At 44.2% G+C, this 17,638-nt stretch overlaps 1 protein-coding gene across 2 annotated transcripts in view; it reads right to left on the reverse strand.

Moving 5' to 3' along the window:
- The window catches only part of cps1 (carbamoyl-phosphate synthase 1, mitochondrial), a 217,527-nt gene that overhangs the window by 147,363 nt on the left and 52,526 nt on the right, over positions 1–17,638 (reverse strand). For both annotated transcript variants that reach the window (XM_048534767.2, XM_048534769.2), the window contains exon 10: positions 16,570–16,711. In XM_048534767.2, coding sequence (XP_048390724.1) covers positions 16,570–16,711 — 142 coding nt within the window. The remainder of the gene's footprint in view (positions 1–16,569; positions 16,712–17,638) is intronic.

Here is a 17,638-nt window from a genome sequence, read left to right on the forward strand (position 1 = left end):
TAGAACTTTAGTTAGGCCGTGTTTGAAATATTGTGTTCAATTCTGGTCTATCAGAAGGACGTAGTGGCTTTGGAGAGGGTACATAAAAGATTTACCAGAATGTTGCCTGGTATGGAGGACATTAGCTATGAGGAAAGGTTGGAGAAACTTGGGTTGTTCACACTGGAACGAAAGAGGTTGAGGGGCGACCTGATAGAAGTCTACAAGATTATGAAGGGCATGGACAGAGTGAACGGTCAGCAGCTTTTTCCCCCAGGGTGGAAGAGTCAGTTACCAGGGGCCATGAGTTTAAAGTGCAAGGGGCAAGGTTTAAAGGTGATGTAGGAGGCAAGTTTTTTTTTAAATAGAGGGTGGTGGGCGCCTGGAACTCGCTGCCGGGGCAGATAGTGACTTTTAAAGGGATCTAGGCAAATATATGGATCGGATGGAAATAGAGGGATATGGTTGGGAAGGGTAGAGGGTTTTAGTTGTGATGGGCAGTATGTTGGTGCAGGCTTGGAGACAGAACGGCCTGTTCCTGTACTGTAATTTTGTTTGTTCTTTGACCTGTTTATTCCAACTCTCTGCTTCCTGTCTGCCAACCAGTTCTCTATCCATATCAATACATTACCTCTGATACAAATAGCTTTAATTTTGCTTTCAAATCTCTTGTGGGGAATCTTGTCAAAAGCCTTTTGGAAATCCAGATACACCATGCTTACTAATTCATCATTGTCCACTCTACTGGTTACATCCTCAAAAAAGTTTAACAAGTTTTGTCAAGCAGAATTTCCCTTTACTGAATCCATGCTGACTTGGACCGATTCGGTCAGTGCTTTCCAAATGCTCAGTTAATATATTTTTAAGTGATTGGCTCCAGCATTTTCCTCACCAACGATGTCAGGCTGACTAGTCTATAATTCCCCATTTTCTCTCTCCCTCCTTTTCTAAAGGCTGGAGTTAGATGAGCTACCCTCAAGTCCATTGGAACTCTTCTAGAGCCTACAGAATGCTAGAAAATGATCACCAATGCATTTGCTATTTCTGGGGCCAGTTCCATAAGTCCCTGGGGGCTTATTGGGTTAAATCCCATCAATTTCCCCCATGCCATTTCCTAAACAATGAAGACTACCTTCAGCTCCTCCATGCTTGACCCTCTGTCCCCCTGCGAGGATAGATTCAAAGCATTTGTTCAACTCATCTGTCATCTCTTTGTTGCCCATCATGAATCACCTGATTCTAACTGCAATGGACCTACTTTCGTCTTCATCAGTCTTTTTCTCTTCATGTATCTATTGAAAATTTTGCAGTCAGCTTTTACGTTTCCTGAAAAAGTACTTTCATATTCTATTTTCCCTTTCCGAATTACACCCTTTGTCCTCCCCTGCTTAATTTCAAATTTCTCCTAGTCCTCACGTTGCTGCTTTTTCTGGCCAATTTATTTACCTCCTCTTTGGTTCCCGATTTCCCTTGTTAGCTGCTAGGGGAGCGTAATAATAATAATAATAATAATAATAATAATAATAATAATAATAATAATGCAGTAAATTGGGGGGGGGAAGTGAAGTCAGGACAGAAACAAAGAACAGTAAAGGGGAAAAGTAAAAATGGAAGCCAGAGGAACCAAAGACAAAAATCAAAAAGGACCACACTTCACAGTGATTTTAAAAGGGCAATAAATGTCAAAAAGATGAGTTTGAAGCCTCAATGTCTCAATGTCAGGAGCATTTGTAATAAGGTGGATGAATTAACTGCACAAACAGTGATTAATGGATATGACGCAATTTGGATCACACATACCTGGCTCCAGGGTGATCAAAGATAGGAACTCAATGTCGAGGGTTATTCAATTCTCAGGAAATACAAACAGAAAGGAAAGGGTGGTGTGGTAATGCTGCTGGTTAAGGTCACCTGCCCTGTTTTACTCCTGTAACAGACAGGGACATACAATTGTTGGAGTTCATCCATATGTTCTTTAATCCAGCATTAACCCCTTAACTGCCCAGTTCATTCTAGCCATTGCCTGCCTCATACCATCGATGTTAGCTTTCCTTTAAGTTTAGGACCCTAATTTCAGATGTAGTAGTGCCATTCTCTATCTCCATAGAATTCCCTACAGTGTGGAAACAGACCCTTTGGCCCAACAAGTCCACACAGACCCTTACGACATCCCACTCAGATCCATGCTCTGTAGCCTACATAATTTACATATCCCTGAACACTACAAGCAATTTAGCACGGTCAATCCATCTAGCCTGCACATCTTTGGACTGTGGGAGGAAACCGGAGCACCCAAAGGAAATCTACACAGACATGGAGAGAATGTGCAAACTCCACATAGACAGTCACTCGAGGGTGGAATCGAACTCAGGTCCCTGGAACTGTGAAGGAGCAGTGCTAATCAGAGACACCGTACTGCTCCAGCAGCATTCTTAAATGAAGAATTCCACCACATTATGGTTATTCTTCCACCACAATGTTGCAAATGAATCCTCTCTCATTAGAAAATACCCAGTCTGGGATGGCTTGCTCTCCAGTTGGTTCCTCCACATATTGGTCAAAGGAACCATCCCTCATACATTCCAGGAAATCCTCCTCCATCACATTGCTACCAGTTTGGTTAATCCAATAAGTATGTAGATTGAAGTCACTCATAATAACTGCTGCACCTCTATGGCATGCATCTCTAATTTCCTGTTTGATATAGTCTCCAGAACCACATTACTGTTTGGTAGTCTGTACACAACTCCCATTTCTGTCCTTTTCCCTTTGGAGTTCCACAGCTCCACCCATATGGAATCCACATCATCCAGACTAATGTCTTCCCTTACAGTTGCATTAATCTCCTCCTTAACCAGCAACACTACCACACCACCCTTTCTTTTCTGTTTGTATTTCCTGAAAATTGAATAACCCTCAACATTGAGTTCCCATCCTCGGTCACCCAGGAGCCAGGTATGCGTGATCCAAATTACATCATATCCATTAATCACTGTTTGTGCAGTTAATTCATCCACCTTATTACAAATGCTCCTGACATTGAAACATTGAGGCTTCAAGCCCATCTTTTTGACATTTATTGCCCTTTTAAAATCACTGTGAAATGTGGTCCTTTTTGACTTTTGTCTTTGGTTTCTCTGGCTTCCATTTTCACTTTTCCCCTTATTGTTCTTTGTTTCTGTCCCGACTTTACTTCCCTCCAAGTTACTGCATTGGTTCCCATCCCCTTTGTCATATTAGTTTAAACGCTCCCCAACAGCACTAGCAAACACAAACCATAGGACTTTGCTTCCAGTCTTGCCCAGGTGCAGACCGTCTGGTTTGGACTCGTCCCACCTCACTCAGAACCAGTTCCAATGTCCAAGGAATTTGAATCCCTCCCTCTTGCACCATCCTTCAAACCATGTACTCATCTTAGCTATCCTGCCATCCCTACTCTGGCTAGCACGTGGCACTCGTACCAATCCTGAGATTACTACCTTGAAGGTCCTAATTTTTAGTTTAACTCTTAACTCTTCAAATTCAGTTTATAGGACATCCTGGTTTTGACCTACATCTTTGGCCATCTATATGCAGCACAACAGCTGTTTGTCCACCAACCACTCCCCCTTCCCAGCCCCCACCCATACCAGGCAACATACCATCCTGGATTCTTGTTTGCAGCCGCAGAAACACCTAGCCATTCCATTCCCCTTACAATTGAATCCCCTATCACTGTAACTCTGCCATTCTTTTTCCTGCCCTCCTGTGCAGCAGAGCTAGTCACGGTGCCATGAACCTAGCTTTTGCCATCGTCCCCTGTTGAGCAGTCTCCCCCAACAGTAACCAAAACAGTATGCCTGTTTTGGAGGGAGATGACCCAGAGGACCCTGCAGTGCCTTCCTACTCTTTGTTTGTTGGCCACCCCATTCTTCCGCAGTAATTTTTTATCTGCAGTTTGACCAACTTACTGAGCTCAGCACACAGATATCTTGCAGCAACCACATCACCAGGCAGATTTCCCTCTCTAACAGAACCAGTTGGGATTTGAGTAAAATCAGGTTGTTTCAGGATAACTACACTGATTATCTAAGACAGGATGTCGATGCCTTGCAGAGAACACCAAGACAGTTACAAGAATGGTTCCAGAGACAAGAATTGTTTGAAGAAATTGGGACTATTCATTTTGAAGTGAAAAAGGCTGAGAGGATATCTGACGAAAGCTTTCAAACTCATGAGGGTGCTGGACAGAACAAATAAGGAGAAATTGTTGCCAGTTATTAATGGGTCAAGAATGAGAGAGCACAGATACATAATGATCTGCAAAGGAAGCAAATGTGAGATTAGAAAACCTTTTTCACACAGCCAGCAGTTAGGGCATGGAATGCAATGCATAGAAATGTGGTGGAGGCAGGTTCAATTGAGGCATTCAAGAGGGGTATTGGATGGTGCAGGGGTGCAGGGTTACAGGGTAGAAGTGGAAGACTAGCACTAAATGTAAATGTTCAGAGAGCCAGTGCCTATACAATGGTCCAAATGGCCTTTTTCTGCACTGTAATAATTTTGTGATTTTGATATTTACTTTTTATTTCTTTATTAGCTCGAGTTACATTTTCCTGGGGGCCATTCAATTTGAGCTCAACTCTCTGGATCAGTCTTAAATTAGTCAGAAATTGAAGCAAAATACTGAGGATGCTGGGAATCTGAAACAAACAGAGAATACTGGAGAAACTAACAGGACAGAAAACATCTGTTGAGAGAGTGAGAAAAATCAACCAGTTCCACAGATGAGTCAAATTAAACTCAAAAAATTGCATCTGCAGTCCCCACTATCTCTGATCAAAAAATTAATGTTGTTTCTCTCTTCACATAGGCTGTTTGAAGGGATTAAAAATTCAGTCACAGCTCCTTTGTATGGCAAAGATGGACTCAGACTCACTTGCTGGTGGGTGGGGTGGGCCATCCTTCACATTGCAGCAATTTTTAAGAAAAATTACCCAAAATTAAAATATTTTCAGAAAGGATTTTACATTTTTCAGATTTTTACTGTAAAAATCAATGTGAAATTCATACAGGTCAAACATCCAAGAAGTGGCAACTAGTACACCCAACTAAAGAAAACATTAGATAATGGGAACTGCAGATGATATAGAATCCAAGATAACAAAGTGTGGAGCTGGATGAACACAGCAGGCCAAGCAGCATCTCAGGAGCACAAAAGCTGACGTTTTGGGCCTAGACCCTTCATCAGAGAGAGGGGGATGGGGAGAGAGAACTGGAATAAATAGGGTTGGGGGGGGGGAAGGCGGACCGAAGATGGAGAGAAAAGATAGGTAGAGAGGAGAGGAAAGGTGAGGAGGTAGGGAGGGGAGAGGAAAGGTGAGGAGGTAGGGAGGGGATAGGTCAGTCCAGGGAAGATGGACAAGTCAAGGAAGCGGGATGAGGTGTTAGGTAGGAAATGGAGGTGCGGCTTGAGGTGGGAGGAAGGGATGGGTGAGAGGAAGAACAGGTAAGGGAAGCAGAGACAGGCTGGGCTGGTTTTGGGATGCAGTTGGGGGAGGGGACGAGCTGGGCTGGTTTTGGGATGCAGTAGGGGAAGGGGAGATTTTGAAGCTCGTGAAGTCCACATTGATACCGTTGGGCTGCAGGGTTCCCAAGGGGAATATGAGTTGCTGTTCTTGCAACCTTCGGGTGGCATCATTGTGGGACTGCAGGAGACCCATGATGGACTAGTCGTCTGAGGAATGGGAGGGGAAGTTGAAATGGTTCACGACTGGGAGGTGCAGTTGTTTGTTGTGAAACCAGCCCAGTTCTTCCCCTCCCCCAACTGCATCCCAAAACCAGCCCAGCCTGTCTCTGCTTCCCTAGCCTGTTCTTCCTCTCACCCATCCCTTACTCCCACCTCAAGCCGCACCTCCATTTCCTACCTACCACCTCATCCCGCTTCCTTGGCCTGTCCATCCTCCCTGGACTGACCTATCCCCTCCCTACCTCCTCACCTTTCCTCTCTTCTCTACCTATCTTCTATTCTCTCCATCTTCGGTCCACCTCCCCACCCCCCCCCCCTCCCTATTTATTCCAGTTCCCTCTCCCCATCCCCCTCTCTGATGAAGGGTCTAGGCCTGAAACGTCAGCTTTTGTGCTCCTGAGATGCTACTTGGCCTGCTGTGTTCATCCAGCTCCACACCTTGTTATCTAAAGAAAACATGTGTTCACATTAATAAGCAAAAATCGAGATGTGTCTTACAACCACTTTTGTGGTGTAACCACTTTTAACAGGTGGGTAGTATCAGAAGTCTAAATTCAAAGTTCCTCTCAAGCTGCCAGCAGATCCATCTCTTCTTGTCACACTCCATAGTAAATTCCAGTATCCTTCGAACATTGGCCTGAGTGTCAGATCTGATTTCCACCAACACTGTCCCCCAGGGCAACTCCTTATTCTTGAAATCTCGTATTCCTCCTCAAACAGAGAACGAGCTCTCACCAACATTATGTTCTTGTTTGTGTTTTAGCAACCACTTTACTTACTCCTCACAGCAGTTGCTGCAAGTCTCTGTCTCAGTGGGGGGAGTTTACCGTTTGTGACAAAGCAGGAGGCCAATTTTCCTTGCACTGGAAGAGATCCAAAGCATCCTATCAGGCCCTGCATATAGGCAGTATAGGATTTCACTTCATTCATTCCTTCTGCTTGATATCTGTGTCGAGTTTAGAACAAGGGCCAGATGGGTATCATTGACTAGGAGATCCTTGATTGGCCCAGGTTAACAATGTCAATCAGGGAGCTCTGGCAAACAGATAAAAAGGATTTCTCAAGTAATGAAGGACTCCAGGATGGAACCCCAAACAACGAGGCGCCACCTGCTCTCTATTGCCATCAGCGTCACCAGTAAATCCATGATGCACTCAGTGCCCGTCAACATGGAACATCCACTTCCACCCAATCCCACCCACCAGCGGTTGCTTTTCAAATAGAGTCACAGAGTCATACAGCATGAAACAGATCCTTCAGTCCAACTCTTCCATACTGACCTAGTTTCCCAAAATAAATTAGTCCCATTTTCCTGCACTTGGACCATATCTTTCTAAACCCTGCTCATTCACATACATAGAACATAAAAGCACAGTACAGGCCCCTCGGCCCTCGATGGTGTGCCGACCTGTTATGCCAATCTCAAGCCCATCTAACCTACACTATTCCATGTACGTCCATATGCTTGTCCAATGACGACTTAAATGTACCTAAAGTTGGCAAATCTACTACCGTTGCAGGCAAAGTGTTCCATTCCCTTACTACTCTGAGTAAAGACATCTGTCTCTGACATCTGTCCTATATCTTTCACCCCTCAATTTAAAGCTATGCCCCCTTCGTGCTTGCCGTCACCATCCTAGGAAAAAGGCTCTCCCTATCCACCCTATCTAACCCTCTGATTATTTTATATGTTTCAATTAAGCCACCTCTCAACCCTCTTCTCTCTAATGAAAACAGCTTCAAGTCCCTCAGCCTTTCCTCATAAGACCTTCCCTCCGTACCAGGCAACATCCTAGTGAATCTCCTCTGCACCCATTCCAAAGCTTCCACATCCTTCTTATAATGCGGTGACCAGAACTGTACACAATACTCCAAGTGCGGCCGCACCAGAGTTTTGTACAGCTTCACCATAAACTCTTGGTTCCGGAACTCGATCCCTCTATTAATAAAAGCTAAAACACTGTATGCCTTCTTAACAGCCCTGTCAACCTGGGTGGCAACTTTCAAAGATCTGTGTACATGGACACCGAGATCTCTCTGTTCATCTACACTACTAAGAATCTTACCATTAGCCCTGTACTTTGCCTTCCGGTTACTCCTACCAAAGTGCATCACCTCACACTTGTCCACATTAAATTCCATTTGCCACCTCTCAGCCCAGCTCTGCAGCTTATCTATGTCTCTCTGCAACCTACAGCATCCTTCGTCACTATCCACAACTCCACCGACCCTAGTGTCAACTGCAAATTTACTAACCCATCCTTCTACGCCCTCATCCAGGTCGTTTATAAAAATGACAAACAGCAGTGGACCCAACACCGACCCTTGCGGTACACCACTAGTAACTGGACTCCAGGATGAACATTTCCCATCAACCACCACCCTCTGTCTTCTTTCAGCAAGGCAATTTCTGATCCAATCTGCTATATCTCCCACAACCCCATTCCTCCACATTTTGTACAATAGCCTACTGTCGGGAACCTTATCAAATGCCTTGCTGAAATCCATATACACCACATAAACCGGTTTATTGTCATCTACCTGTTTGGTCACCTTCTCAAAGAACTCAATAAGGTTTGTGAGGCACGACCTTCCCTTCACAAAACCGTGCTGACTATCCCTAATCATTCTTTTCTAGATGATTATAAATCCTATCTCTTATAACCTTTTCCAACAACTGAAGTAAAGCTCACTGATCTATAATTACTAGGATTGTCTCTACTCCCCTTCTTGAACAGGGGAACCACATTTGCTAACCTCCAGTCTTCTGGCACTATTCCTGTGGACAATGACGAGTTAAAGATCAATGACAAAGGCTCGACAATCTCCTCCCTGGCTTCCCAGAGGATCAGAGGATAAATTCCATCCGGCCCAGGGGACTTATCTATCTTCACACTCTGAAGGATCTCCTTGTGAACCTCAATCTAACCTAGTCTAGTAGCCTGTATTCTCCTCGACAACATTGTCATTTTCTAGAGTGAATACTGTCGAAAAACATTCATTTAGTGCATCCCCTATCTCCTCTGACTCCACACACAACTTACCGCTACTATTCTTGATTGGCCTTAATCTTACTCTTGTCATTCTTTTATTCCTTAAATACCTATAGAAAGCCTTAGAGTTTACCCTGATCCTATCTGCCAACAACTTCTCATGACTCCTCCTGGCTCTTCTGAGCTCTCTTTAGGTCTTTCCTGGCTACTTTGTAACCCTCAAGAACCCTCATCGAGCCTTCACATCTCATCCTAACACAAGCCTTCTTCTTCCTCTTGGCCAGAGATTCCACTTCCGTCATAAACCACGGCTCCCACGCTCTACAGCTTCCTCCCTGCCTGACAGGTACATATTTATCTAGGACACGCAGGAGCTTTTCTTTGAATAGGCTCCACATTTCTAATGTGCCCATCCCCTGCAGTTTCCTTCCCCATCTTATGCTCCCTAAATCTTGCCTAATCTCATCGTAATTGCCTTTCCCCCAGCTATAACTCTTGCCCAATGGTATGCACCTATCCCTTTCCATCGCTAAAGTAAATGTAACAGAATTGTGATCGCTATCACCAAAGTGCTCACCTACTTCCAAATCTAACACCTGGCCAGGCTCATTACCCATTGCCAAATCTCATGTGGCTTCGTCCCTTGTTGGCCTGTCTACATATTGTGTCAGGAAGCCCTCCTGCACACACTGGACAAAAACTGACCCATCTATAGCACTTGAACTATAGTATTCCTAGTGAATATTTGGACAGTTGAAGTCCCCCATGACAACTTCCCTGTCTCTCTCACTCCTATCGAGAATCATCTTTGCTATCCTTTCCTCTACATATCTCGGACTATTCGGAGGCCTATAGAAAACTCCCAACAGGGTGACCTCTCCTTTCCTGTTTCTAACCTCAGCCCATACTACCTCAGTTGACGAGTCCCCAAACATCCTTTCTGCAACTGTAATACTGTCCTTGACCAACAATGCCACACCTCCGACCCTTTTACCATCTTCTCTGTTCTTACTGAAAAATCTAAATCCCGGAACCTGCAACATCCATTCCTGTCCCTGCTCTATCCATGTCTCCGAAATGGCCACAACATCCAAGTCCCAGGTACCAACCCATGGGGCTGGCTCACCCACCTTATTCCGGATGCTTCTGGCGTTGAAGGAGACACACTTCAAACCAGCTTGCTTGCCGGTGCCATCTTGCGTCCCTGAAACTTTATTTCAGACCTCCCTACTCTCAACCTTTTCGAAAGTCGAACTACAATTTTGGTTCCCATCCCCCTGCTGAATTAGTTTAAACCCACCAGAACAGCCTTAGCAAATTTCCCCCAAAGGATATTGCTACCCCTCTGGTTCAGGTGAAGACCATCTTGCTTGACGAGGTCCCACCTACCCTAGAAAGAGCACTAATTATCCAAGAATCCAAAACCCTCCCTCTTGCACCATCCCTGTAGCCACGTCTTCAACTCCTCTCTCTCCCTATTCCTCGCCTCACTAGCATGTGGCACGGGCAACAAACCAGAGACAACAACTCTGTTCGTCCTAGCTCTAAACTTCCATCCTAGTTCCCTGAATTTCTGCCTTAAATCCCCATCTCTCTTCCTACCTATGTCGTTGATGCCTATGTGGACCACGACTTGGGTTTGCTCCCCCTCAAGGATCCCAAAAGGACGATCAGAGACATCACGAACCCTGGAACCTGGGAGGCGACACACCAACCGTGAGTCTCTTGTCCCCACAGAACCTGCTATCTGTCCCCCTAACTATGGAGTCCCCAATGACTCTTGCTCTGCTCCTCATCCCCCTTCCCTTCTGAGCAGCAGGGACAGATTCTGTGCCAGAGATCTGTGCCCCGATGCTTTCCCCTGGTAAGTTCACCTCTCCCCCCCAAAAACAGTATCCAAAACAGTATACTTATTGTTGAGGGGAATGGCCACAGGGGATCCCTGCACTGCCTGACGGTTCCTTTTCCGTCCCCTGACTGTAACCCATCTGCCTTTTTCTTGTACCTGAGGAGTGACTACCCCTCCCACCCCGTAACTCCTCTCAATAACCCCCTCTGCCTCCCGAATGATCCAAAGTTCATCCAGCTCCAGCTCCAGTTCCCTCATGCAGTTTGAGGAGCTGGAGTTGGGTGCACTTCCCGCAGACGTAGTCAGCAGGGACACTAGTGGTGACCCTTACCTCCCACATTCTGGAGGAACATTCTACTGCCCTGACCTCCATTCCCGTTATTCTATCTATATATTCATACCTATCTAAATGTCTTCTAAATGTTGTAACTGTACCTGCGTCTCCCACTTTTTCTGGAAGTTCATTCCACATACGAACTATCCTCTATTAAAAAAAATGGTTCGTCAGGTCCTTTTTTTTTAAATCTTGAATTCTCACCTTAAAATTATGCCCTCTAGTTTCAACTCCCCAATGCTGAGGAAAAGACCTTTGCTAGTCATTTAATAATTTCATTCTCTCGATATCTGTGTAATGTTTGGAAAAGGGCCAGGTGATCTCATTGACAATGAGATCCTTGACTGGCATTGTTAATCCAGGATAATCAGGGAGTCCTGGCTGACAGATAGAAACAGGACATGTTTTCCTGGTGATTAAAATATTGAATAAAGGTCCTAACATAGAACATTACAGCACAGTACAGGCCCTTCGGCCTTCAATGTTGTGCCAACCTGTCATACCCATCTCAAGCCCATCTAACCTACACTATTCCATGTACGTCCATATGCTTGTCCAATGACGACTTAAATGTACCTGAAGTTGGCAAATCTACTACCGTTGCAGGCAAAGTGTTCCATTCCCTTACTACTCGGAGTAGTCTTTGTACAATGGTGTCTTTACTGAGTCACTGCAAATAGATACACACTATGGGAGATGTGGTGTGGTCGGGGGTGGGGGGGGGGGGGGGTGGGAGGGAGTAAAGAAACAATAAACAAGAGATGCAGAGAGTCTCCTCATTCCAGGGACTGCCTCTGAGCTGAGAGCCCATAAACTGAGCACATGTAAATAAAGGTCACTTGGTGATGGGATATTGGCCTCGGTACAGTTATTTCTGTGGCAATGAGATAAAAGAATATGTTCCCAAAGAAAATTCACTTGCAGTCGTCTTTGAGTTGTAGTAAGCATTTCTGTCATCATGCCGCCATTTGGGAAGCTTGGCTTTTTTGATCCTCCCATGCTGGACCCAGTATCTGGAAAGAATGCATTTTTTTTCCAGGTAAATGACAGTGGGGGAGATGAAAAGCAATGAGTAATGTTTCTGACAACTTGCGAACCCACAGCATGTTTGGTTATTAGAAGCCTAACTTTCCCTGAGGCACCAAATAGTAAAACATTTTAAGAGTTGGTGCACTTAGGTAAGGAATATTACAACCCCAAGCCGCCTCTAATTCTGAGACACTATTGGTTTTATTTGCCTGTTCGAGAACCAGGGGAATCTGTATCAGAGTTTTTGGCGCGGTCAAGATGACTGGCAGATGCATGTGATTTTGGGTTAACTCAATGATTTGCTGAGACACCATTTGGTATGTGGAATTGATGACATAACCATTCAAAAGCACTCACTTGCTGAAGCCCAACTAGTCTTCAAATAGGCACTACAACTAGCTTTGTCATTAGAAAATGCAACAAATAGAACATTTGAGCTACAGTGCATCTCAATGGAAATGAAGACCCTCAACTGTCCTACTGTGCTTGGGGAACACCACTCAGCCAAATGGCTAAAAGGTGGGTCAAACAACTTACATTTTCAAGATGGACTTAGCCAGAAAATGCTGGCAGGTACCTTTATCTGAAAGAGCAAAGAAACGTTTGGCTTTTGTGACATCAAGTGGACTGTGTCAGTTTAAAGTCATGCCACTTGCTAGGAAAAATGTGCCAGCCACATTTCGAAGTCAAACCAATAAAGTCATTTGTGGATTACCCACCGGTGTGGTCTACATCGACGACCTGGTGATTTTTAGTCACGCATGGAAGGAACACTTGGAGCATCTAACAGAATTATTTGATCAAATTTGGGAGGCAGACTCGGCTAAGAGTGAGTTCACAAAAAGCCCAAGCTATGTTCCTGTACCATTAAACATGGAAAGACAAACCCACGGGATATGAAGACAAGGTTTTGGGATGTTTCCCATACCATTGGCGAAGAGGGGAGTATTACGGTTCCAGGAATGTGAGAGTGTTATACTGAATTTCAGTAGCATGGTTGCTTCGCTGACTGAAAACTTCTGCACTTTTTCAATAAGTCAGTGGATGGAAGAATGCCAAACGGTATTTGACAGTCTGAAAGTTGTGTTGACCACTGCCTCAATATTGACCACACCTAATAAGCCAAAGCTATTCAAGATGGCTCCCAATGCATGTGATGCAGGTGTTGGTGCTACACTCTTGTAAGAATATGATGAGAAGATAGAAAGGCCTATTGGGTATTTTTTCAGAAAATTTGAATAATCATCAGAGTTCAAAGTGAGAGGACGCAAGTTTAAGGGAGATATGCGTGGAAAGTTCTTTACACAGAGGGTGGTGGGTGCCTGGAATGCGTTGCCAGCGGAGGTGGTAGACACAGACACGTTAGCGTCTTTTGAGATATATTTGGACAGGTACTTGGATGGGCAGGGAGCAAACGGACACAGGCCGTTAGAAAATAGATGACAAGTTAGACAGAGGATCTTGATCGGCGCACGATTGGAGGGCCGAAGGGCCTGTTCCTGTAATTTTCTTTGTTCTTTTCTTTGTTCCACAATTGAGAAGATCTTGAGCTTGGTGCTGACATTGCAATATTTCAACATTTAAATTACCAGCAATATGTCCAAGACAATTGTATATACTGATCATAACCCATTAAAGTTTTTGGAGAAATTTAAGAACACCAAGTCCAAACTATTTAGATGGAGCTATTATTGCACCATACAATTTGAGAAGTATTCACGCGGCAGGACGAGAGAATGTAATTGCGGATGCATTGTCACAACTGATGAAGGAAGACAAAGGTGTTTGTGGAGGGAGAAAATGGACTGAAATGGACTGTAGTAGTGAATGTTTGCATTCTTAGAGTCAATGTAAAGTATTGTAGTGTACTAACAGCACAAGATTAAAGCTTTTTTGGAAATGAAGCCATCTTTATATATTGATGGTTCTTTGTTTTAAGTTGGGGAATGGGGGAGGTGTCACAGCCTCCACCCCAGTCTGGCCCATTAGAGTATTTGCAGGGTGAATAGAGAGTGGCTGTTCTCCTTAATTGAGGGATCAATCACAAGAGGGCAACGGTTAAGGTATGGGGCAGAAGATTCACCGAGGATTTGGAAAAACAAAATTCTCTCATTTAGAGAGTAGTGGGAATTTAGAATGCACTGCCTGCAAAGGCAATGGAAGCCAGAAACCTTGCAACCTTTGAAAAAAAATATTCAGATGAACTCTTCAAATATCATAACATTCAAGAATATGGGACAAGTGTAGGAAATTGGGACCAGTGTATCTTAAGTGTTATGTCAGTGCTGACACATGTGCAGAAAAGGCCTTTTCTGCACTGTATGACCCTATGACTCTACAGAACATTTTGAAACTAATTTTGGGTTTACCTGAGCAAGGGATTTCCTGTGGAAATGCAACTTCAAAGTTAAAACTGAAATTATGCCCCTTTATTAATCCAGTTTGTCAATCTCCATTTCTAGCATTTTATCCCTGTGTGGAAGGTAGTGTAATGGTAATGTCAATGGAGCTGTAATCCAGACCCTCAGGCCAATGCTCTGGGAACGTGGTTTCAAACCCCACCATAGGAGGTGGTGAAATCTATATTCAGCAAAACCTTGAATAAAAGATTAGTCTAATGGGACTATGGAACCAGTTATGAAGAGGAGTCACAGGACTCAAAACTCTGTTTCTCTCTCCACAGATGTTGCCAGATCTGCTGACGTTCAGAATTCTGTATTGGTTTCAGATTTCCAGTGTTGCTTCTATTTATGTAACATCTATCAACTGTTGTAAAACCCCATCTGGTTCATTATTATCCCTCAGGGAAAGAAATCTGCTTCCTTACCTGGTCTGGCCCACATGTGACTCCAGATCCACAGCAATTTGGCTGATTCTTAACTACCCCTTTAAGCAATTAGGGGAGGTCTCATCAACAACACCCACATCTCGAAGAATAAAATTAAAATTCCAAATCTCAAACCCTTTATTACTGTCACTTACACCAAAAAAATTCTTTGCAAAAACAGGTTTCTGTGCAAACACACAAGAAAAAAGATGAAGGAGAAAGGGATTGTTTTCTGCTAAACTGAAGGATTTTGCCAACACCTGTGCGGTTTGTTTTTAGCCTGGAGATATCAAAGAGGCTCTCATTAGGTGTGAGGCCCACAACTGTTTTTCTAAAAACTTTTATGTTGGATCAGAAATTGATCTCATGAAGAGGCAAGTCAACACCAAAAGGTTGGTCTGGAGTCTGCAACACAGGCAGGCAGGATCTGACGTTGGCTGGCAACAACATGATCAAGTATGCACCATATGACAATGGTAGAAGTTGTAATGAATTTATTCAATGTTCTGCAATGGTACTTTTGTCCGGCCTCTAAAATAAATGTACTTATCCTTTAATGCATGGGTTAAATACTTCTCCCGCATTTTATGCTTTTACATTCTGTTCTGGAAATGATAAAACAAATTTCATTTCAGAATAAGAGGAGCAGAAGTAGGTTATTCAGGCCATTGAGTCTGGTCCACCATTCCATACGATCATAGCTGGTTGAATAAAATGGAACAACAGGAAGACTTCAACATCCAGGCTGAAAAACAACTCCTTTTAACTTATTAAAATACTTTTATAGGATGTGGGAGTCATTGGCAAGGTCAGTTTTTGTGGCCCATGCCCAATTGCCCCTTGAATTGTGTGACTTCCACAGCCATTTTAGTGGGTGGTTAAGAATCAGCCACATTGCTGTGGGTTTGGAGTCACATGTAGACCAAATTGGGAAAGGACAGCAGATTTCCTTCCCTGAAGAACATTAGTGAACCAGATGGATTTTTAGAACAGGATGGCAGTTTTACAGTCAGTGTTAATGAGATTACAATTTTCTACCAGATTTGTTTTTTGAATTGAAATCCCTCCAGGTGTTATGTAGGGATATGAACTCCTGTGCCTGCATTGTGAGCCCAGGCCTTTGAATTGCACACCCAGTAACATTCCAACATTATCTTGCTGTCCCTTGTCCCAAACAGATCAAACACTCCATCCCATCAATTCAGCTGTTTGAACGTGATCTTCGCACACCCAGCAAACCTACATTTTGTTTCCACTTGCACCTCCAGCTTTCTCACCACTTATTGTTTTTTGGCCATTGAATGTTTCCTGTGACATGGACTGCCCACAGGAGTGGTGTTAAGCAGCAAACTGAACATTGATCTTCCAACTAGCTGGGCATTAGATGATGAGCTTTAACGTGCATATTGGCTATAGAAGGCATCACAAAGAGGCTTTCATTGAAGCCTACATTTGTTACGGGAGAGATAAAAATGCTAAACAGGATCAGGAACAGTCAACCAGACAAGGGTCCACCTGTGTCACTCTCACCAAAGAGACCGCCACTCATCACAGAAACAGTCTAACCAATTGTAACTCACTATAGGGACAAACCGACAAATTCACCACGCCCCACAGAAAAAGCCTGACCAATCCCTTACGTTCACAGAAATAGACTAACCAATCAATGCTTGGATCAGGATTGATTGGTTCAGCTCCTCATTGGGATCAAAGCTTTGTGGCACAATGCTCAGCCTGAGGCATTGTGCCTTCCTGAAAGGAAGGCGGTGCCATTCCCACAGATAGCACATACCAGTCAGACAAGATTTTCCCATCCTCCTCACTGCTTACCTCATTGGTACCATCATTAGCATTGACAAACATGGCCCTCCATCCCTCAGGAAGAGTGGAACTGTCGATGGCATATCCATGATTCTGGGCAGTGATAAATGCCTGGCCGTTCATCACATTCATCACTGGCTGATTCTGTCCCCTGAGTGAGAGAAATTGCAGTTGGGTAAACAAGCATTCTAACAAACACCTAGGAGCAAATCTTCCCAACAACAGTACTTTTTGCGAGCTGCCTTGTTATTAATCAACAGCTTTCTCCCCTTTAGCCCATGAGGTGGTCCAGTGAGAAGTGCAGCAACGACCTGTGTATTGTGCTTCAGTTTCATGCACAAGGGAAACAGGCAATGTGGCACGTGGCTCAGTGGTTAGCACTACAGCCTCACAGTGCCAGTGATCCGGGTTCAATTCCAGCCTCGGGCGACTGTCTGTGTGGAGTTCGCACATTCTCCCCGTGTCTGCATGGATTTCCTCTGGGTGCACTGGTTTCCTCCCACAGTCCAAAGATGTGCAGGCTAGATGGATTGGCCATGCTAAATTGCCCGTAGCATTCAGGGGTATGTGGGTTATAGGGTGATGGGACTGGGTGGGATGCTTCAAGGGGCGGTGTGGACTTGTTGGACCAAGGGGCCTGTTTCCACACTGTAGGGAATCTAATCTTTACAAAAAAGGAGTGCAAGCTTTGACATCAGCTCGAACAGAAAAGTTAACACCAAGACACAAATAATTGCACATCCCTGCAATGTGCCAAAAATATTAAGTGAAAAAAGTGTTGACATTTACAACTACAGCCCACTTCCTCATTGGCTATGGTGCAACAACATTATACAGCAAAATAGAGCACCCAACAAGTTAGTCCTTGATAAATCACAGGCATTTGAAAAACAGGTCAACAATTTGCAATTCAAATCTGCTGTCCATACCTGGTCTGGCCTATGTAAAACTCCAGGCCCATAGCAATGTGGTTAATGTTAACTGCCCTCTGGGTAACTGAGAAAGGGCAATATGTGCCAGCCTAGCCAGTGTTTAACACTCTGAATTGAAGAATAATTTTCCTCCTGAGGAGTGTACA

Source organism: Stegostoma tigrinum, chromosome 7, assembly GCF_030684315.1.
Source record: "Stegostoma tigrinum isolate sSteTig4 chromosome 7, sSteTig4.hap1, whole genome shotgun sequence".
In the NCBI taxonomy this organism is placed as follows: domain Eukaryota; kingdom Metazoa; phylum Chordata; class Chondrichthyes; order Orectolobiformes; family Stegostomatidae; genus Stegostoma; species Stegostoma tigrinum.